At 41.1% G+C, this 22,118-nt stretch overlaps 2 protein-coding genes across 5 annotated transcripts; one reads left to right on the forward strand and one right to left on the reverse strand.

Moving 5' to 3' along the window:
* Positions 1–9,198: 9,198 nt before the first annotated feature.
* Positions 9,199–22,096, forward strand: LOC108096730. Of its 3 annotated transcripts, XM_017198574.2 has the most exons (8): positions 9,199–9,519; positions 13,393–14,089; positions 16,173–16,299; positions 18,524–18,656; positions 18,716–18,792; positions 19,196–19,577; positions 19,781–20,499; positions 20,560–22,096. In XM_017198574.2, the coding sequence occupies exons 2-8, from the start codon at positions 13,508–13,510 to the stop codon at positions 21,279–21,281; spliced, it is 2,742 nt and encodes a 913-aa protein (XP_017054063.1). In that variant the 5' UTR covers positions 9,199–9,519; positions 13,393–13,507; the 3' UTR covers positions 21,282–22,096. The 3 variants fall into 3 exon arrangements, with proteins under 3 accessions (XP_017054063.1, XP_017054065.1, XP_017054064.1); XM_017198576.1 differs by lacking the exons at positions 9,199–9,519; positions 13,393–14,089; positions 16,173–16,299 and adding exons at positions 17,439–17,538; positions 17,609–17,795; XM_017198575.2 differs by lacking the exons at positions 9,199–9,519; positions 13,393–14,089; positions 16,173–16,299 and adding an exon at positions 17,448–17,795.
* Positions 14,375–16,157, reverse strand: LOC108096732 (protein Aster-B). 2 transcript variants are annotated; one of them, XM_017198578.2, is made up of 2 exons: positions 15,076–16,157; positions 14,375–14,976 (listed from the first exon to the last, which is right to left on the reverse strand). In XM_017198578.2, exons 1-2 carry the CDS (start codon positions 15,491–15,493, stop codon positions 14,414–14,416), a joined length of 981 nt encoding a protein of 326 aa, XP_017054067.1. In that variant the 5' UTR covers positions 15,494–16,157; the 3' UTR covers positions 14,375–14,413. The 2 variants fall into 2 exon arrangements, with proteins under 2 accessions (XP_017054067.1, XP_017054066.1); XM_017198577.2 differs by having other exon boundaries at positions 14,375–16,157.
* Positions 22,097–22,118: the final 22 nt, after the last annotated feature.

The raw sequence follows: 22,118 nt of genomic DNA on the forward strand, positions 1-22,118 counted from the left end.
GTGGCATATGACATATGAATTTTTAAAACTCATACACCTTTAAACTCAACTCGTAAAATGCTAAATACCTAAGACTACGAAATATGGAGAACTATTTTTCAAACTCTGACATTTATTATTTGTTATACACAAACTATACTTTTCAAAGAAAAAATTTCAAATATTTTTAAATCGATAGGAAAATATGTTAATTGGGTTTTTCATTTTAAAAATACCTTTTCGAAATATGTATGTATATCTATTTTTTGGCGACTTTTGGTTCCCAACACTTGACCATCCATTTCAAATTTAATTGATTTGACAACGGCATAAGATTCAAGAGGAGCGTCTAGAGCCCAAATAATTGCTCACATTTAATTCCTTTGATTCACCGGCTCTGTATTCCCAAAACACACATCTTCTAATTATTAATGCACATTATTTTGTATTTATATTCGCCCATTCTGACAATTATGCAGATTTTTGAATCGAATTCTACGACGTCACACATCATGGGACATTAGTCACGCTAATGTTGAAAATTCGCAGCCCGCCAACTACATATTTAGACGACCTTTTGGGGGTTGTGTTTGGGATTTCCAATCCCAATCCTCTTCAAACGGAGTGAAATTAAAACGCAATTGGGAAATACGAATAAATAGCAGGCACGGTGCAATTATAATTGTTAATATTGCGCCGCTTGTGCGCTTGTAAAAATATTCAACAATATTATAAATATGACCTTAATAAATAATTTTCTACTTATTTAGAAAATAGTTCTCATTTTGTAAGCTTCAAACAATTAATATTTATGGAAACACTTGAGAAGAAAGACGTGCTGAAACCATCTTACAAAACTACGGATGTTTATGTGCGCTGCAAAGTACGTCCATAAAAATGTTTGTTTATACTTTAAGTGATTGAACTCAACGCTTGAAGAGATTGCATTTCAAAGATTCTGTTTTGAGGATTTTTTAAAAACAAAAATGTTATTTTCCCATTGCTTTTTAGCCGCGTTAACAAGTTCCCCCTTTGTGTGTGTCATTAAACCGCCGACTGCGTAAACAAAAAATTTAAAACAGCAACAAGCGCAAAATTTTCAGTGTTCGTCTGTCTGCCAGAAGAAAATGAAAGCGAGCAAAGTATTGTTTAGAGAATTTAATATTGTTTACTGATCCAATCGCTGATAATGATCGATCGATGCTAGGTCTTTTCCGCTCAAAGTTTCCCCAGACAGGGGCAACAAATGCGCTAATACCTTTTGCCAGACGAGTTGAGAGGGCCAAAACACTTGTTAGCCCACTGGTTATAGCCATACTCGCCGTTTTCCACCTCCTCAGAATTCTAAGACCCCGCATTGACGCAATTGAAAAGAACAACAATATTGTTTATTTTGCGCTCGCCGCTCTGCAAATAATATTCGTACTTAACTCGATTATTAACAAATTTTTTGCCCGGCGGTTCCCGTTTTATTTCAATATTTTTTGTTGGTTTACAATTATCCGTATATTTTGCCATAACAAATATGTTCTATCAATATCGGTTTACTTATGTACAACAGAACAATAAATTAAATAGAAATCTTTTTTACCTTCTATACTCAGAAATATTAAGTAAGCTAAGTCAGTGCACTGAAATTTACCATTTTTCTTAAAAAAAAAAGAACATCTTTGAGGGTGCCTCCCATTCGATCACCTTTATCTGAATTTCTTGGCGCCTTCATTCCGTCACGAACTTGCAATTCACACGTTGAACCGAATTTTGTTTTCATTTTTGGACGCTGAAATGCTCTACATATTTCTGTTTTCACACGGAATGCAACTTTTTTAGCTTAGGGTCCATGGCCTATCCTACAAGACTGACTTTTGCCTATTATAAATTCTTTAATATCACTTTACAAGTAAGGTGTTTCTCACTTCGCCAACTTTTGGCACCTTGGTCTCGTGCAAACTGTTTCTCTTATCGTGTCGGCATTAAATTAAAACCTGATCCACATTTGGCCCACTACAAATACATACAGTTGAGTACACAAATCCGGCCAAATACTCTTCAAATATTTATATAATTAGTACAAATATAGAATTGCTGCAGATCGAGACAATATTTTTAGCATTATCGCTGCTGCTGGTTTTTTCAGCTTGCGGCGCAATTTCATTTTCATTTCCGATTTCGGCTATTCAAAAAAACGAATTCGCATATCTACATTAAAAAGAACCGAATAATGAACCAAATCGTTTATCCAAGTATGTATTTAATGTGGGGCACACGAGCAGAATGGTTTTTTTCTCATCCGATCTTTTTTGGTTTGGGGCGTGTGCTATTGACATTGTACCCATTTGGTCATGAATTCATTGGCCGATGTCGTCTGGCAAAACTTTTTGGCTGGCTGTCTGTTCGAGCGAAGAATTTCAGACGTTCAAGGCTCGATTCGGCTAGATACACCCCTTAAAGTGGGTGAAGGAGAAAGATGAAAGTGAAGAGCCTTGCTTTTCCGATTCAACATTTGCAAATTTTAAAGATTTTCAAGTGGACTAACATTAGTTTTTAAGTTGTAGGATTTTGAGTTATAGAATAACCTTTTTAGTGACATATTTCAACTAATGGTAATAAAATTTTTTTGATAAGGAATACTTTTTTTCCTTAGAATTGCATTTATTATATCACTTGTGGGCCAATCTACATTCAAAAATATAACATTCATACACAAGGTTAATGCTCTAACCAAACCAAACTAAAAGGCATTGTGGGAATATTTTCAATTTGAATCCAGTTGGAAAATCAACCAAAGATGAAAATTCTTTTATCAGCTTAAAAAGAACTCTGAACACTTTCAATAACTAGAAGCGGGTATGTATTTTGTTTTTTGAACCAAACCAAATAAGTAGATACCTATTTAAAATAAAGTTTAGTTTAACCCTTATGTTAGTAACCGCGTACCCGGGTACCTCCCGCGGTATATCTGTGTGAAAAGCTTAAAGCAAGTTCAATATTTCATTTTAAGCTCTCAAATCGTCGTTTTTTAACTTAAAATAAAGCTAGTTGCGAGTTCATTTAATTTATATTTTTTTTTTTATAATTTTTTTTTATGCTTAAACTTCAGCCATCGCCTCATTAGCAACCGGGTACCCGGGTACCCACAGTGAAAGCATAGGAAATAAAGTGAATAAAATTTTTATAAATGCATGCAATATAATTAATTACATTGAACACACTGGACACGATTTACTGAATGTTCGTCACATACAGGTTGGTGACAATTGGCACAAGACTTGCGTGTCTTTCGCCGTCTTCTTATTGGCAAAGCATTGCAGACATAGCAAGATCCTATAACCATTTTTCTTCCGGTTTTATCTTTTGGAATCTCTGGACCAGGATTTACCACGACTGTTTCTGTCAATGCATGGCCTAAAATACTTTGAATGGCAATCTTTGTTGAAAAGTGACGCATTATTTGTGGATTCGCGGTACAATTTTCAATCATCGGCAATGCTAGTTCCTCACTTAGCTTACGCATAAATTGACGACGTTCTGTCGTTTTTTTTTTTATCGTTTTATTATTTTCATAATAAATTATATATGACGCAAGTGAAGAAATGTCTAACATATTGAAAAACATTGCCATTGGCCATCTCGAGGATCGTCGTTGACTGGTGTATCTCCGCACCATTTGGTCCATTGTGTCGACTCCAGTTTTATATTTATTATAGAAATTTATTATTTCTGGTTTCTTTTTAGCGTCATCACTTTTTTTTTTTCCTTATATTGTCACTTACTATTAATATTTTAAGAAAAAAATATTTTGGAAAATTTTTTTTTAATAAAATAAACAAAATTTTTGATATTCAGAATTAGCCGGTTGCTAAAAGACGTCGGTAAAGTTGGTTACTAACATAAGGGTTAAGTTCTGTTGCTAACTTGGGGTCTTTGCCTGAACCCATTTACCATTTATCTGGGAAAACGATCTTTTTGACTGCACACATGCGAATCATATTTATCATCGAGTGCCGGCACTTTTGATTTGGCACTTGGCCACAAATACTTGGCCCACCCACAAACAGCTGCGAAAGGGGACTCGATTTGGCGTGGTCAGTGACAGAATTGTGGTAACACACCATGGCTGTTAGATTGGCCCTGAGAACAGGTCTTTTCAGGGGCAAACATTCCCGGGCTTCTCGGTTTTGTTTTTTTTATCTTTTTTGGGTGCCAGACAGACCCTCCCCCTTTTTTATCCCCCACCCACCAATGCGGAAATGTATCCGTCGATTTTGTCATCGAAGCGCCAACGATCACGGCAGAAACTCGTGGCCATTGTTCCGGTAACCGATGACGTCTCCCCAAAATGAATTCCCCCTTTGATTCTCGATCGAAATCTAGATTCATCGGGAAATACTTGGCATAGAACGAAAAGTAAAATTTGTAGAATTGGGGGAATTCTCCTCCCACGTAATGAGAGAAAAGAACACAAGACAATGAAATACTTTTTGGCTATCTTACTTTCTATATGCGGCGTTCAATGTCAGGGTCGGTTAAAAAGACCTGTTGCAATTTTAGCAAAGAGGACCTAATACTTGTACTACTTGCTAAAATGCCCTGTCAACGTCTGCCTGCTAAAAATAAGCATATATTTCTTTCAGAAAAAGATTAATAAAATTCTCTTGCCAACAATTTTTGATTCAGAATCGAAATTGCTGTGAAATAAGGAATTGGTTTGTTAACTAGAAGGTATTTAGCATGACTTTGTTCAAAAAAGACAAAGGGGCGGTTTACATTACACATAATTTGTTTGATATTGTGTATTTCCTTTATTCAATCTGCGAAAATCTGGGTAGGCCCCATAGACTACTTAAATTAAATTTGATCTCTTTTAATTAATACTGGTAAGTTCGAAAATTATAACTATTGATGATTAAAGTAATGAAAATCGGTCTATTGAAGTTCGAGTCAGACTTTAATTAGTTTACGAATTAATTAATCCAGAAAAATCAATTTACATGAGAGCACAGATTGTGGTTTTTTAGAGCAGTTAAATACGCGATTATTTTACGATTGTTAAGATTGTCTCACCCATTCTTTTTTAATGACTCATTAAGTTATCAACACCCGTACTGATAGATCTTCGTATTGAAGTTGACGAGACTATAGCAATGGTTTTAATTAATTTAAATCAAATGGATCGCTGACTAATGGAAACCAGCTGATAAACTCAATTCATTCGCTGCGTGTGATTCATTATTGGCCAAACAAGTAGGTAAACGACGAATGACGAACAATCTTCTGATTGTAGTCGAGCAATTCAATTGTTGTTGTTGCAGTTGTTTGCTACTTGCCGGCTGATTTCAATTAAGCTTTGGGGCACACGAGCGACTGGCGCGTGTTTTCAATAATACTGGTATCAATAGGAATGCACCAGACAGCCAGGCACGAAGTGGAACGATCATAAAAGCATTTGAGAAACCCTATCAAGCCTGTCTTTCCCAACTGTCAACCTCGAAAGAGGCGCCTAAATCGCCTCCTAGCACGCATAGACACCTAATTTATGGAAAGGGATGTGCCTTCACCGCTGCTGGCTAATTGCCATTTCTTGCAACTCTCGTTTAATCCACTAATGCAAGTCCAATGTCGTCCCCATGTCCTTGCCCCCTGCCCGAAACCAAAAATCGATTTTGTGGGTGGAGCAGGTGGAATTGCACTCTAGTATCCTTGAGAGGATGAGGCTGTTCGCAAGGTCGTTGCTCAGCCATCAATCAGATAAGCAAATATCAGGCTATAAATATTCAAAATGTAATTTTTACCACAAACCGTTTGATTGACATTGATTGGGCAGCACCACCCCCTTTAATTTTCACCATACAGGCCCCCGAATTTTCTGACTGACAGCTTCCCTTTCTGTCTGTCAGCCAAATTGGCCCACTAGGAGAACCCGGATGAGTAATAAAGCAGCGAGTATGAATCTTGTTTGCCTCGGCTGACAGCAGAACAAGCCCCAAAAAATATATAAACACACAAAATTAAAATAGTCATATATTTGCCGACTGACAATTTTCACCACAAAAACATATTTTGCTAAATCCGGCAAGAGAACATGATCAAATATTTACTTGCGAGAACGAGATAAGTCAATTTGTATTGTATGCAGAGCATACAAGAACTTGTGAAACGATCATCAATGAAATCAAAACTTAATTTTTAATATGATTTTAGATTGGCTTGAGTGTTGCTCATGTGATAAACTAAACTTCATTTTGTAGTAGATGGGAAAAAACAGAGTCTCATTTAGAATCCTTAATTAGTCAATGGTCTTTAATCCGCAGTTTATACGTCATCATGACTTTATAGCTTATAGGACAAATTTCACAATGTAAATCTTAATCAAAGAGTTGAATTAATGTTCAGAAATCAACAAATATTTTAATAATTGGTACTTTGCTATTAAATACCTAAGATTTCCTAGCTTCCCATCGTAATATCCGCCCCTTCATTGGCCGTCCCTATAGTGTGTGGAATATAATAGAACCTGCATATATGCATGTCGTATGGGGAAGTGAAGGCCTCGCCTTTTGGCTGCATTCAGAGGCAATGTCAAGGATGTGAGCTTTATGGAACAATGGGGCGACAAGCGATGTGGCGCCCACTTTGCCATAGCCTTGACAATGGCCTTCCCTTTTGCCCCAGCCCCGCCCCCTTTTCATCCTTACTGAACTGAGAGCTCTTTGAATAAATTATTCATGGGTGCAGCCCGGAAGCCCCAGGGTCAATGAGAATATTTCTCGGATTGGGCAAAAATTCCGGGCAACTAGCGAGGCATAGCTCTTATCAGTTATGAATGACTGGGCTTCCCTGCTGGGGGTTATGGTTCTCGCAATTGGTGGTGTGTGGGTGGACAAGGACTGGGGCTGCCTATCTCGACAAGTCTGGTTGGTTTATCAACCACTGAGCTTCTGGCTGATGTAAAAGTACCCAAAGGTTGCGTCACTTTTGCAATTTCCCCCCATCCGAACGGAACCTTTTCAGTTTTATTTCGGGATGTCGATGTGCCACAATTGAGGAGCGAATTGGAGCTCACGCGATTCTATTTGGTGTGCTCTGGTTTATTAGCATTTATATTATCTATTCCAAAACGACGTCGCGAACAAGCACTTTCGATAATGGCACAGGTGCCTGAAGTAAGTGTAAGTATATTTGCACGGAGAAAAACACTATCAAAATACAAACGATTTTTTTATTAAATAAATCTATACAAATATATTATTCAAATGAATATTGCTGACTTTATAATGATCAAGTTTTGAAGTTGTTTAGTATCATGACATCATGGTATTCATTTCGGATATTATACGTAAGCCGAATATAAATCCAAGATAAAATTACTAATAACATAAACATTTTCAAAATTATCGACATGCGTTTTCCTGAAAATGGGAAACAATTTCTATCCTGTTAATAAGTATTATATTTTTTTTAATTGCAAACCAACGATTTATTTTTTTGTCGGTTGTATTTCAATGTATATCAGTCTTATTGTCTTGATATTGTTGGGAAAGTTCTAGAGCCCTGACAGTTGATAAATTCTTTAATGAAAGCTCGACCATAAACTTAAGACTCAAGTGGGGCTCCTGACACCTGCTGATAATATCGACCGATGGCCGAACGAGCAGTAAAGCACCTTAATCTCTCACTGATTCCCTGTCAAGAGCTTCCAGACAGTCTGGCTCACCTCCCCGCTTGCGCCGATCAAACTTATAGATTTTCCACCCATAAGGGAACGGAATATTCTGAGATAAGATGTGAACGATAACGGCAAACGAAACATTTGTCAACATCGGCAGCAATTCGCATTTCTTTTTTTTCTTTTGGTGAATTTTGTTTGGACCCTGGTAATTTAATTAGGCCGTTCTCCATTCATTAGCCCCAATTATGCGGAAATCGCTGGGAGCCTCATTCTATATACTATATTGGGTAGCTTCCGTCAACAAATATTTGCACCGGAATTTTAACGGCACAAACAGAGGGCAGCCGTTGGGGATTAAAAGGAAAAAACAGTTTACCAAACAGATTTTCTATTGTTTATTGTTTTTGCCACCATCGGCAATTAAATTGGTTTCTTGGAATTGGAGACTGGATTTCCAGCTTAGAACGGGAAATTCTATTAATAAAGCGTAGGCATCGAAGACCTTTATTGACCCACTAAAAGATACAGATACAAATCCAGGACATCCTGTTCCAGGGGGAATATTCAAACCGGGGCGCGTGTCTTGGGACAATTTGTCAGCAGAATTCAAATCCGAGGAAAATCAGTTGGGAAATAAGAAAAATTGTTTTTGAGCTGGGAAAAAACATGAGAAGACAAGAGCTGCAATAGCTCAAGACCTCTCTTTTAAGGAAGAGCACGGCTAACAGAGAAAAAACAGGGTTTGCGGCGATGAGAGAGCTTATACACAAAGAAAAACTCTGATCCAATATTAAAAAAAAAGAGAAATGTTGCCAGTCTGTCAAAGACAACTATTTGCACTATTTTTAATTTCTATGTTAGACAATATTAAAAAAATCTATGCAAAACTAAGCGATAAAGGTTTAATTTTTGTATTAAATTCAATAACGAAGTAATTGATTATTAAAACTACTTGTGCAAATAAATCAAGAAGGAAACAAATGTATAGTGTCATTTATTTTTCTTAGTGTTCTGGCTGCCCGAAGTATCTGGGGAGAGTCGCGGCTAAACTGGTTGCCCCACTCGCACGCAAGCAGACAATTGCTGGGCGAGCGAACAAGTGCAAAAGTGCCAGCAGACGTCTCGCTCGAACACCCGTGTCTTGCACCAGCTTCAGCCTCGGCGCTCGCTGAAACATTCGTAACGTTTTCCTTCTCTCTTAATTAAATTTAAACTTCGGCTCTCTCGGGTTTGCTGAGAGAATTCACCATCGGTCTTTAACCGATTAAGAAAACGTTGTCCATCGGTTTTTTACTTATTGAAAAAAACGTTGTCCAATTTATGTTCTGGAGAAAGCGACTCCAGCGGACGGAGAAGACTCCCGAATCGTTCGGGTCCGTTAACATTCGGGTGCGCTTTTGAGCGCTTGTGCTATTGCCGTTGCCATTTCTTTCGCACTCATTGGAAAACACGTGTCACTCACACTCATTGTAGGTATTGTCAAGGGACTGTGAGGACCCGACGAGACTACCTTATACTCTACCATGGCTGAAACCTCCGCAACGTTTTTCTTCTCTCTTAATTAATTTCAAACTTTGGTCGGAATCGGACGTGTGCGCGCCCTGGAAGGAAAAAGTGGAAAAGTGTGTGACAAAGTGCAAATAAGCCACAACGCGCATGTGAAAAATCAAATTTAATTGAGAAGCATCAAAAATTCTATACATATCGTGCATACCCACATCGCCGTATGTGTGCGTGTGCCAGTGATAGTGTGGTTTTCGTTTTCGCCGTGGAAAATATAAAAAACTGAATGAAAAACTGAGTCGTCAGCCAGTTAGCAAATTGGAAAAGAGTAACTCACATCGGGGACACGCAGAGGTGTCTCGAAAAAGGTAAAATTTGTTGCACAGAAAAGACGCCAGAAAGCGATTAGCGATTTTCGACACTGTATGCGTGTGTAATTTTGGTGTACGGTTGTGTGTGTGATTTTTATTTAATTTTTTTGTGTATGTGCACTGTAAAAATAGCTGAAGAGAGAGCAAGTACTCTTTTGTCCTCTCTCGCTCTCTCTTTGGGAGAGCAAATCGCGACGTCATCGTTCACGCAGAGTCAGTTCAAGTGGTGTTTCTTTCTTTCTTTTTTATGTTGCTGCTGTGGTTCTTCTTCTTTTCCTTGCCTTTTGGCTATCTGTTTTGTGGTTAATCTTTTGTTTTGAATACGGTTTATCTACAACTGTTCTCTACATCTGTGTGTGTGTGCGAGATGATCTTCTCTTCTTTTTTCTCTCTCTTTCTGTTCTTGCTTTCGTAAATGTTGTTTTTTTGTACACGTAATTCCCGTAGATATCGAACTCAGCTGCTTTTTGTTTTGATACGTGAAATCCATAATCAACCTGCTATCGTTGACGTAAAAAATGAGAAAAGAAACTTGTTTTGCTGACGAATAAACCACTTGAAAATTATGCCAATATCTGGCTGTAAAATGTGTAAAATCCTGGCCTAAAAAGTAGCAAACTTTTCCATTCCACATTACCCTTTTAAATTTGCTTGTTTGTTTTTTAGCATGAGTAATAGCTGTTTTAATTGTTGAGCAAGCTGGCTTATTCCATTTGTTTAGTTTCAAGTGCTCAAGTATTCTTTTTATCGCTTTTGTTTGTCGCAAGATTTAGATTCTGTTTATTATACTTGCTCGTAGCAAATGATAACTGTTTAAGCTATATAAAACTCAAATATTATAATTTTATTTTCTGTTAATTTCTTTTTATTCGCATTGCGCTGTTTGCGCCTTGTTTTTGTTGCCAGGCACTCGCCAAAATCGTTTTCGCTCTGATTACTGTGCAGCTTATCAGTGGGCAGAGTTCATTGTAGGTTGGCAAAAGGGGAAACCGGTGGGCTGGCTAATGGGGTCCAAACAAACAAAGGCAGGCCTCCTTTTTTGTTTAGTATTGGTGTCTGATGCTCTCATTTAAATGCCAACAAAATGCTAGGGAAAAATAACAAGCAGCTCCAATTCCGCCTCGTTTCGCATAGCTTCCTACTTTATTTGCAAATTGTGAATTCAGTGAATCCACTTCGCTTGGCAAGCAGCCAATTTGTGTTCACTTACCGAGTTTAATTTTCAAAACGATTTGCAACGCTAACTTCATACGAAGAAAAATGTTTTCTTACGACATAAAAAATTGAAAAACGGAGTCGTTTTAAAAATTGCTTTAAATGAGACTCTTACCGTGTTAATTTACAATTTTAATATTCTTATTTAATGTGTTTTAAGTATTCCTATAATTTTGTGTTTTTACCAAATAGTCTTAAATTTTTCACAATTCCTTTCAAGCCTTTGAAAATATAAACCATTAGCAGAATTCCTACCTTTTAAAACAAAAATTGGTTAAAACCCAGAAAACAATTCTGAAAAAGCAATTGGTTAATATTTATCATTAAAATGATTTTTTCGAAACGTCTGGAACTTAAAATAGCCCCAAAACAACGACGAAATGGAATTGGGAACAGGGCCCAATGAACTTTGCTGTTGAGAGTTTCGAGCACTGAAATTTCAAAAAGCAAAACACATTTGTTAGTATGTAAATGAAATTGAGTTAATCAATGTTTGTTTAGCTGGCAATTCACACTTGCTTCTTTGTGTTCGCTCGTACGCCGTTGCCGAGTTGCCAAATTCAACGGATCGATGCTAAAGTGAGGCTCGTTTTCCGTTTTATTTGTAAACTGAAAGTGCTGCAATTGATATGCGTAATAGGCTAATGATAAGTTTTGTGTTGGCTGATTGTACGTTTGTTTAAGTTTTATTGTCATAGACTGGGGCATGTGGCTTTTGTTTGATTGCCTTTGTCTGAAAGAACAGCTGACAGCTGATTTGAATGTTTTCGCCTCATTTGTTTTGATTTTGATGCGACTTTGCTTTGAGCAACGCACCGAGTATCCCCGGACAAAGTCCCACGGAATTTATCCGGCGCAATTGCAGCTGTTTGGGTTACAGTTCCCAGTTCCCAGTTCCCAGTCCACAGTTCCGTTCTCTGTCTGTTTTATTCGCTGTCGTTGACCCAGTTTCAGTTCACCTTATACGTTTACACATACATATATACACATGCAAACATATAGCGCCACAGAAAAAAACCCCAACAAAGTGGAGCAATAGAGGAGTGAGGAAGTTAGTTTTGCGTCGTACTTGGTTTTTTTTTATTGTTTATATTTGGTTTCCCCAAAGTTTTCCTTGCCATATTTTGCCCAGTTTTTTCCGTTCGCTGATAGCTGATAAGGTCATTGTTTTCGCTTACTCATGCAGGCGATCTTTGGCTGATCTTCAATCTTTAGCAATCAGTTTCAATTAATTGTTGCTTGATTAGCTTTTAATACTTAAAAGCCATCGTAGATTGTGTTCCGTGTTGCAATCAATTTTCGCGACTTTCGCTTGACATTTTCGCGGGGAATTTAACGGATGTGCGAGACAGGGTAAACACTAATTTATTTAAAGGCTTTTTCTATAAATAACGCTGTCGAAATAGCAGCCTTAGCTCTTGGAAGCGGCGATAAACTTCTCCGTATTGTTTTGCGGCGTAGACAAGACAACGGAGTGAATCACCCCGAGTTAACGAACCTCATCATCGGAACACTTGATTCCGTCAAAACGGTTTAATGCCTTCTGTGGTTCCCCGAGCTCTGATATCTTCCTAGTTTCCATCTGTCTAGCTGTCTAGCTATCTAACTATCTTCATATTTGCATTTGCTGTTGGGAGATTAGCAAAAGGCCGCCGTCTGGTCTCGATCAGGTAATAATTACAATCCCAGCAGCTGGCAAATATGCATTCTGCTATCTTTATGACGTCTGCAGTTCATTGTTTGCATTCACGATTAGAGAGAGAGTAGACAGCGGGTGATAAATAGAGGCTGAACTGGGTGTGTCTACAACGCAATTCGAAAATCGTGCCACCACATGGTATGGAGCTTCGATTCTAATATAATTTGCCAGTCAGCTAATTAGGGAACCTTTGATACCAGCCGCTGAACAACTATCAGCTCCGGAGATTCCCGTCTACATCTGTTCACGTGCCTCACGCTTGACAAGTTCCAATCGAAGCCCCCAGCCCGCCATCATCCCACTTTTATTTCCCACTCCCCTACTTTCAATTGTTTTCAATTAACAGCACGCTCCGTTAAATGTTTTCTAATATAGCGCATGGTTCACAGGCTGATTTGATTGCTATATGCTATTGAAGATTGTTGATATAGAGGAGGGATGCCAGGCGGATCAGTCAGCCACAAAGTGAATGATCTTTCTTAAAACGCATTCGAAATTTGATAGGACGCCAAATGTTATTGATCTTGGCAGATCAGCTGATCATTTTCTAGTGGTTAATGATCTCTGCGGTGATCTGTAACGCAAAATAAATAAAAGCGATTAAAGTGGGAGTTATGAAATAGGATTCCATGACTATTTCCCGCCCACTCGCACTTGATAATTCGTCGTCAGAATCGCAGCCGGAACTCGATTTGCATTCCCTGTAGTCGCGTGTCGCATTTTCCGTGGCGGAAATGACATTGAACCCCGGCCCGCGTTCCAAATGCACTTGCTCCAATCCCATATGATACGATCCGAGAATGAGAACCGGTTGCGAGGCAGTTGATTGAACGATCGGGGGATGATTCAGGCCATAAAGCGATCAAGTGCGGCAGGTTCAGGCGTTTCTCGAATTTAACCCAGTTCGCAATGGAATATAATAAAAATTTTCCCGCTTTTTATCTTACTCATTGCAGACTGAACAAAGCGGCAGCAGGATAAACGGTTTTCCCAACCAGCGCACCCAGCGGGAAAATCTTAAGGGGAAAGAAAAGCGGCCAGCAATCGTTACACTGTTTCGCGCGGCGGGGAATGGTATATTTCTTGGGGGATTGGGGCATGGGAGATTCTGACTTGTCGTCATATCAGCAACATGTTCCAAATATACAACAGCCGCAACGCATTCATGGACATGATCTACTCTTGCAACAGCAGCAGCAGCAGCAGCTCCCACAGCAGCAGCAGCAACAGCAACAACAGCAGCAGCAGCAGCAGCAACAACAACTTGTGGCACAAATCTCCAGTAGTTTAAGCCAGTTGCAGCCGCAGTTGCAGTTTGCCAGTGGCTCCAGCTTCCTGCCGCAGGGCACCACAACTCCCTCGCAATCGCAGCAGCAACATGTTGGCCCTGTCAGCAGCAGCAGCCTCGTAACTGCCAATCTCCAGCAGCTGTCGGTGAGCAGCAGCAACTCCAGCAGCAGCAGTAGCAACAACAACAGCACCAACGGCTGCAGCACTCCCACCAAACCGCAGCAGCAGCACCAGCAGCAGCAACAACACTTGCTCCCAGAAGCAGCTGGTCATGTTGCCGCCAAGTCGAACAAGAACCCGCAGCTGAGCAAGGATCTCCTGGACAATGAGGATGAGGTGGCGTTGCACCCACTCTCCAACCAGGTAAGCTCTCCCACCAATTAATTACACACAAGACCTTTTGGTTTTTTCTTTTTAATATTAGAGTTTTTTTTTATCATATGAATACTTACAATACCAACAACATAATTGCATATAGGAACTTTCTCTTTAGGTTTCTCAAAGAACATACGAGTATGTAAAGCATTTACTGAACATTAGATAATTTAGTTCAAATAGTTTCCGTAGATGTCCATAGATGGATAGCATAAATTTGAAAACGCGCTATCGTACCTGAACAGTAGTTTCCCCCAGACCAATCAAACACAATCAGCTATGTCGAAGTGTATTAAAGCCCATTGTGGTGTGCTACATCTTCTTGATCTCGGTGAGCAGTGCGCTGTACAGCGACTGGCAGAACTCCTCGAGACCCGCGTACGCGTTCTTCTCGATGAACGCCTTGACCACCGCCCACACCGACTTGAGGAACTTGATCTGTGCGAAGACCAGGACATCGGTGTACTCCTCGACGGTGGCTCGCAGGCAGAAGTGCAACAGGACGACAAAGGCGTCCGCGTAGGGGATCTCGGCATTGACGCTCCGCACATCGATGGAGTAGAGCTGTCCGGGCTGGCTGCACTCGCGCATGGTCTGCGTCTCGGTGACCTTGGCGACCTTGGGTCCGAGATTCGCCTGAAGTGCCACGGTCATCGAGACGACGCGTTCGTTCTGGCCGTTGGCATTCCGCGTCCAGGTGCCCATGCGCAGATCCGTGGACTTGCGCCTCTCGTGAAAGTTCTGCAGGAACGGCGAGGCGGAGAAGAGCATGTTGAACAGTGCGTCCACTTGAACCATCAGTCGCTCCTGCAGAATTTTGCGGCCCTCGTGCGACGCACTGCACCGTGCGGTCAGCTCTTGACGCTTCCTGTTCCCTAGCGTGATCGGGGCCGATTTAGATTTGACAAAACTCGATTGGCTCTGGTGAGATGTTTGTTTGCGGTCGATCTTGGCCGTCTTACTGCCCCGCTTACCGAATCCTGGCCGAAGTGTATCCTTGCTAGCCCGCTCCGTTGGCGCCATCGAATTGCACTTGGAACTCTTCGTTAGGGTCTTGCGTTTCGGCTTGACTTCCGTCTGGGTGAAAGTCGATTGTCTAGTTTGCGGGGGGATTTTCTTTTTTATGCCCCCAATAGCTGGCAAATCGGGCTTGCTGACCTTGCTGACCGACGAGTTCCGTCGAGCGTTCCAGAATAGGCGATGCTTTGCGGCTTCGACGGTTAACGGATTCGGAAGCTCGTCACTCCGCTGCGGATTTCGGTGTACGGATCCATTTCGGCGGGAATTGGTGCTGCGGCTCATCCGATTGGTGCTGCTGCTCGAACTGATCTCTTTGTCCATTGCCATTAGTTTGCTGAATCGGTGCTTCAGCCGGGCCTTGATCGACTTCATATTCTAACCAAGATTATATGTCATCTTCAATTAAAACTTTCTCAATGACGCCATTAAAACGAGAAACTCAAAATTTGTCAGGAAGGTTAAGAAACTGAGCGAATCTCACGCCCAAATTCTCATGGCTGTCTAGAAGAGGTGTTTGCTCAGAAGATTTTTGGCTGAGGAAGCTCGATAAGCCTGGCACTTTCGCACTTTCGATTAGAGCCAAGAAGTGACGTAGGTTATGATAAGATATCAACAATCAGGGTTATGGCCACGCGCCAGTTAGAGCGTACCAACACAATTTAGTTGAACTGACTATGTTTTTGATAAACAGAAACAAAAATAAACTCTGTAGTAGTAAAAACGTAGAGGAAATGTTAAACAAGGAGTGGGTATGTGGAAATATACATTTACACTCATCAGGCTAATTCTTTATTGACAAAACCAAAACACATTTCTATTCAAGTTGTTTTATTGTGCTCTTGCTGAGGAAATTGTTTTTATAGGGTCATAAATTATCCTCTTCAGTGTGTAGCAGTAAGATTAGTGCTTGGTACCATCTAATTTAGTGGCATATAGCCCTGGTACTTGGGTGAAAAGGTTTTAAAGACGCTTTTAATATCCGTACTAAGATTTATTTTGTTTTACTTGCTTCTCATATATTAATTTGTAACATTTATTTGCGCTTTTTCAGGTCGGAGGACACACTCGCCTGTTGCTGCTCAACCAGTCGACGGTGATAAAGCCGCTGAACCTGCGCGAATTGGACTTCTACCAGAACATTCCGCAGGACATACTGAAGTTTGTGCCCAAGTACAAAGGTAAGATACCGACTGTTTCACCATCCGCATCATAAACTGATCTCACACGTTTAAAAACCAATTATCGATTCTGTCGAAGCGCTTCATTTGCTCTTTCGTTTCGAATTAACTAATATCGTACATACAATCGAAAAAAAAAACGAAAAAATATTAAAAAACATTCTGAAACGCGCCAAGCATTTGTCATGTGTCTTGAGTTCCGAAATCGCCTATTTTTTTTATTGAATCGAACTTTTGTTTTTGTACTAACTCTCGCAACAAACAAAAATGATAAAGCCAAAAAAACAACCAACAATTTGCGTTTGCTCCTCTTGTATCGTCCCTAGATCAAACCAAATCGCAATCGAATATCATTTTTATTTATAGTATTTTTTTCTCTACAACTATATTTCTTAAAACAATATATGTGATATATCCTTAGTTTGTAAGTTGATTATTGAAAATGAAAATAAAACCGATCTCAAAAAAGAAAGCAAAAAAAAAAAAGAAAAAATTAAAGAAAAAACAAGAAAAGAAAACTTACGTTGAAAGACTGAACCATATACAATAATATGTAGCTAACCTATAGCTTTAACGATTTGTAATACGAAAGCCAAGATCGAAAATAAAAGAACCAAAAAACGTTATAGCTGCCACATGCCACAGAACATTCTCTGACTCGACGACGCCTGGAACTAGTCACTAGTCCGGGTCGCCACCGCCCGAACCAGAGACCTTTTCCGATCAAAACCCCCTTAGTTAGTAAAACAGACAGCAATGGGTAAGTCGCAAACCAAAAAAAAAAAAAAAAAAATAAAAAATAAACAACCAATACAAAAAAAAAAAATACCAACCAACAAATACCAAGAAAACTCCAACCCAAAAGTAAAGTAATGTAATCGTTAATGCAATCCCTCCATAAGGATTGTACAGTTTTTGCCAGACAAAAGCTGTACAATCGCTGGAATGGATATGGAAGAATTTAAATCCATGCACTCCCTCGATTCGGGGCATGTATATATAATGATTATGATTGCCCGGATCGGGGGGCGTGACCCCGCCACTACATGTACGTCTATGCTCGTATTATCCAAAGGTTCGAGGTGCCTGCCTGACAGACCCGCTCGAGATCTGCCGCCGAACCAAGCAAACCTCACCGAACCGAACTGAAAACCTCACTGATCCGAACCGGAGTTCGGAGACCGGGAAGAGTCCTCCTCTAATGGGATCGGGGCTAAACGGGATAGCGAAAGCGAAAGCGTAAAGAATTATTTTTTGTTTCGCAATGCAACAAATCGAAAATCGTGTTTTATTTTATGTGTTTGTTCAGAACGCACATCGTGCCGCCCTCCTCTTCCCTCAAACGTTGTGTTGTTGTCTAGTCGTCGTCGCCATCTCTGCTCCGCTCCGATCCGATCCGATCCGCTCGTCTCATCTCGATCCCTAGTGATCCGATCCTAAGCGATCAGGTCCGACCTGCTCTCTCGGTTAGAATGCAGGCGAGCCAAATCGAATGGGTTTGTATGATTAAAACACATCTATCTTATCTATTTTACATATGTTAATTACCAATTACCAATTACCGATTATCAATTACCAATTACCAATTACCAATATACCATACAGATACGATACGATTACACACGTATGTTAGTTAAGATGATCCCGTCTTAGTATGTTAAGTTGAGGAAAAACGAAGCCAGTTTTTTGTATCCCATATTTCCCTACTTCTTTTGCACTTGTTACTGCGTCGGTTCGTTAAGTCTTTACCTAACTGTTTTGCACCAACTTAGCTTAGGAATATAGGCCTAGTTACTACTTCTATTTAACTGCATAAACATTTGGAAGCCATTTCTGATTCCGTCTGATGTTGGAAATGCATGAAGCACTTGTCGAACTCATTGCACCAATGAAAATTGTTCAAAGCTCTGTCCATTTGATCAAAGTCTTTTGAAGGAGTAATCTGAAAAATATGATCCTCCCTTGATCCTTTGAGCAGAGTTCCATTTCCATCATCCATGCGAGTAATCGCGTTTGTCTGTTCCGAACCATTTCGTGCGTCTGCTAACTAAAACTCAGGAAACGCTGCCTCAGCCACCATTTGCCACATCTTAATAATCCTCCCAACCCATTTCCCGTGTCGATTCGATGCTAAACTACAAAACAACTACAACCAGATGAGAATAGTGTGCTTGGTCGCAGATTAGTAATCCCTTTTCCCGGCTCGTCTCTGTGTTAATTCCAGGCGTCATGCAGGCCACCACCATGGGCGGAGCCAAGCTGGACAAACGCTACTCGCCCAGTTTCCGGGATGAAGCCGCCGCCGTTCCCGTCCGCAAGATGAGCGCCTCCAAGAGGAAGCGGGATGAGGTGCTGAGGTATGTACTTCTTCACCAATCTTGGATATGTCAGTGGTTAATCCATTATTTCGTTGCAGAATGAAGGTGCACAAGAATGGACAGGCAGCCGAGGTGATCAAGAGCATCTCACAACTGGACAACTCCAATAAGCAATGTAAGTAGTTATTTGTGTGAAAGATTTATTATGTAAAACCAAAAACCACACCTCATAACAGCTATTTTTTGTTAGGAAAACTATAATACATACGTTAAGCTCTAAAAATAAAATGCGTTGTGAATGCAAATCTCGTAAATCTTTTTAAATTATGCACCTAAAACTTGTAAATAATAAGAGAGATGATGTAATCAGTTTCTTATTAATTTTTGTAATTTTTAAATTTGTACTGAGTCATAAAGTCAATCTTCTTGGGTTTAAATTGTTTTGCCAAGTTAAAACTCATAAAAAGTAACTGGAATTTAACTGGAATAAATTGTTCATATTTGCAAGTAACTAATAACTAAGATTTCTGACTTCTTTTCAATACTAAATAAACTTTTCTTTAAATCTTTTCTTGCAGACTTTCTTATGCTCGAGAACATCACCTCGCAGTTTCGGAATCCCTGCATCCTCGATCTGAAGATGGGTACCCGTCAGCATGGAGACGACGCCTCGGCGGAGAAGCGCTCCAAGCAAATGGCCAAGTGCGCGGCCAGCACGTCGGGATCACTTGGCGTTCGGCTGTGCGGAATGCAGACCTACCTGGCCGATCTGGAGCAGTATGCCAAGCGTGACAAGTACTGGGGTCGCGAGCTGAACGAGAGTGGATTCAAGACGGCGCTGCACGACTTCTTCTACAACGGCTACCGTCTGCGTATTCGTGTCATCCGCAAGATCCTGCAGCGTCTGCTGCAGTTACGCAGGGTGATTGAGAAGCAGTCGAGCTATAGGTTCTACTCCTGGTGAGTTATGAGTTGAAAAAAAGGCGCTACGATCAAATAAATTGGTCGGAAAATATTAAGAGTACTGTACCTGCGGCATACTATTAAAATAAACCTCACAAATTTATGAGCAACAAACAAACACAAATATTAAGTGCCATTACTTTGCTCACAGTTTAACGTTTAATTATAAACGGTACTAATTTGTAATTTTCCAATTACAGCTCATTGCTCATTGTGTATGAGGGCTTCGAGGAGAATCCGATGGCTCACCCGCCCTCGATGAGCTTGGATGAGTGGCCGGAGGCACCTAAGTCGGCTACCGTGCCTGGCACCGTCTTCGACTATCATCCGGAGAACAGCATTGATGAGGACGATCTGGAGGATGAGGACGAAGCGGGACACGAGGCTGGCGATGAGCTGGAGGCGCACGACACCGACGAGGATCTCCATTTGGTGGCAGCCGACAGTGGAAACGCTTCGGCCACGAATAGTAGCACTGGAGGCGATGCCTGCAACTACGATGCCGATGCCTCCAACGACTCCAGCTCATTGCTCAATCTGGCAACAAGGCGGCACCTGCACAAGCGTGGATTTGCCGAGGCAGCGGCGCGTGGGGTCAAGCAGACGGCGGCCAACAACACCACCACCGACGAGGAGGAGGAGGAAGAGCATCCGGCTGCCATGCCACCGCCGCGCAGCTGTGGTGTTATGGCCGCCAAGGCGGCAGCATCGGCAGCTGGACTGGCCGGCAAGGGCCAGGGCGCATTCATTCCAATCTCCGAAGAGACAGTATTCCTGGACCCAGAGCCAGCGCTGCCCAGCGTGACAACCTCATCGCCACATTCCGGTGACTCGTGGATGAACTACAGCAGCAATAGCAGTGATGACTTCTCTGGTTTATCCGAGCAGATCAAGGCTGTGGCCAGTGGGCGGCAGACTTGTAAGTTAGCTATAGAATTACCACATGTGCTGATTGCTAACAGATATTCTTTGTTTTCAGGCAACAACAGCAGCGATGACGCCAGTTCCGACTATGAGAGCAGCATCATTGGGCCCACCGAGGCCATGTTCAAGCGCTACAAGTCGCAGCAATCCTTTGACGCCGCCGCAGCTGCCGAATCCGCCTCCTCCCCGCCCCTCACTGCCGGCAACTCAAGCGTCTCCAATGGCGGTGCCACCGTTCGTTCGCTGGTCTCCCCCGCCTCATCCAGCGCCTCCTCACTGAAATCGGTTAAGGGTGCAGTGAAGCGACTGCGCTGCAATGAAGACGATCAGCAGTCAGCGGCCCTTGGTGAATGCGACTCGCGAGAGGCCAAGAAGTCGACGATTACATCGACACCCGTGTCAGCCGTTTCCTCGCCAGCTAAGACCGCCCCGCAACTGCGAAGCTGCGAGAGCATATCCAACCCGCAATCCTTGCTTTCGGGCCTGCTCCACGACTCCCTGGACAACAACAACGAGCAGCAGCATCGCAATGCGGCACTGCTGCAGCACAGCTCCAAATCGCTGGACATGTCGGCACCGCCTACAGATGACAACCAGTGTTTCGTGGACGTGCGCCTCATTGACTTTGCCCACACGGCATTCGTGCCGCGCAATGGCAGCATGCTGCCCACTCCGGCTGCCGCCCCGGTGCACCATGGACCCGATGGCGGATTCCTCACTGGCCTGGACAGCCTCAACCGCCTGCTCAACGAGATTCTGGCCGAAGAACGCATCTAAGGGGACAAAATGAAACCAAGAACGGAATGGAATATGAATTTGAATGAGAGAACTGGGTGGAACACAAGTTAAAAGTACAATTTGATTTCAGAATACCTAAATTGTTGTAGCAACATGCGTTAAATTATGAAACAAAATCAACTAATCTTTAGAAATTCGAAATGTGATTCAAACAAACCTATTTAACAACCGGATATAGCCCCTAACTTTTAACTTTTAACCGACGAGTAACATTAAGTACAGGGCGGAGCGTGTTCCCCCGATTTATCGCAGCATTTGTGGAGAGGACAAGGAGAGAAGAATTTAAAATTAATTTGTGAACAAGTCGCTTCCAAAAGTAGATGAAGGTAAATAGTTTGTTAGATTGATTGATTGTGGATTCTGCATTTCACATCCAAGATATGTTGTTCGGCGAAAGTGCATATAATTTAACCTTTTGTAAGAGTTCTCGTGTAGCACACATTTATATGTATAGCGCGAGGACTTTCGGATCGAGCGTTTTTATACCTAGCCATTACAATACAATGCAAAATGACAAAACGACAAAGCGTAATGATCAGTATTTCGTTGTATGTATCTATGCTTAAAGTCTTAGCCCGTTTCCTTTTCCAATTGTAGTGACAAAGTTTCAAAGAGCCAGAGTTTACTATATATACTATATAAAATACACGCAAAAACACTTTTTTAAGTTAACGATTAAAGAGAGAAACGCTATTAATATATAGATCCTACAAATATTACTATTACTTATTGTGTAACTAGAGAATTAAATGGAAAACAATTTATGTATATTTTCACTTAAGCACGTTTAAAAATTACAAATGTTCTACGAATTGC

The sequence above is a fragment of the Drosophila ficusphila genome, unplaced genomic scaffold (assembly GCF_018152265.1).
Source record: "Drosophila ficusphila isolate 14025-0441.05 unplaced genomic scaffold, ASM1815226v1 contig_414, whole genome shotgun sequence".
In the NCBI taxonomy this organism is placed as follows: Eukaryota; Metazoa; Arthropoda; class Insecta; order Diptera; family Drosophilidae; genus Drosophila; species Drosophila ficusphila.

Coding starts and splice junctions, on each gene's coding strand:
- LOC108096730 (XM_017198574.2), top strand. CDS start 13,508: ATGGTATATTTCTTGGGGGATTGGGGCATGGGAGATTCTGACTTGTCG. Junction 16,300..18,523: donor GTTTGTGCCCAAGTACAAAG/GTAAGATACCGA, acceptor TGTTAATTCCAG/GCGTCATGCAGGCCACCACC. Junction 18,793..19,195: donor GGACAACTCCAATAAGCAAT/GTAAGTAGTTAT, acceptor CTTTTCTTGCAG/ACTTTCTTATGCTCGAGAAC.
- LOC108096732 (XM_017198577.2), bottom strand. CDS start 15,493: ATGAAGTCGATCAAGGCCCGGCTGAAGCACCGATTCAGCAAACTAATG.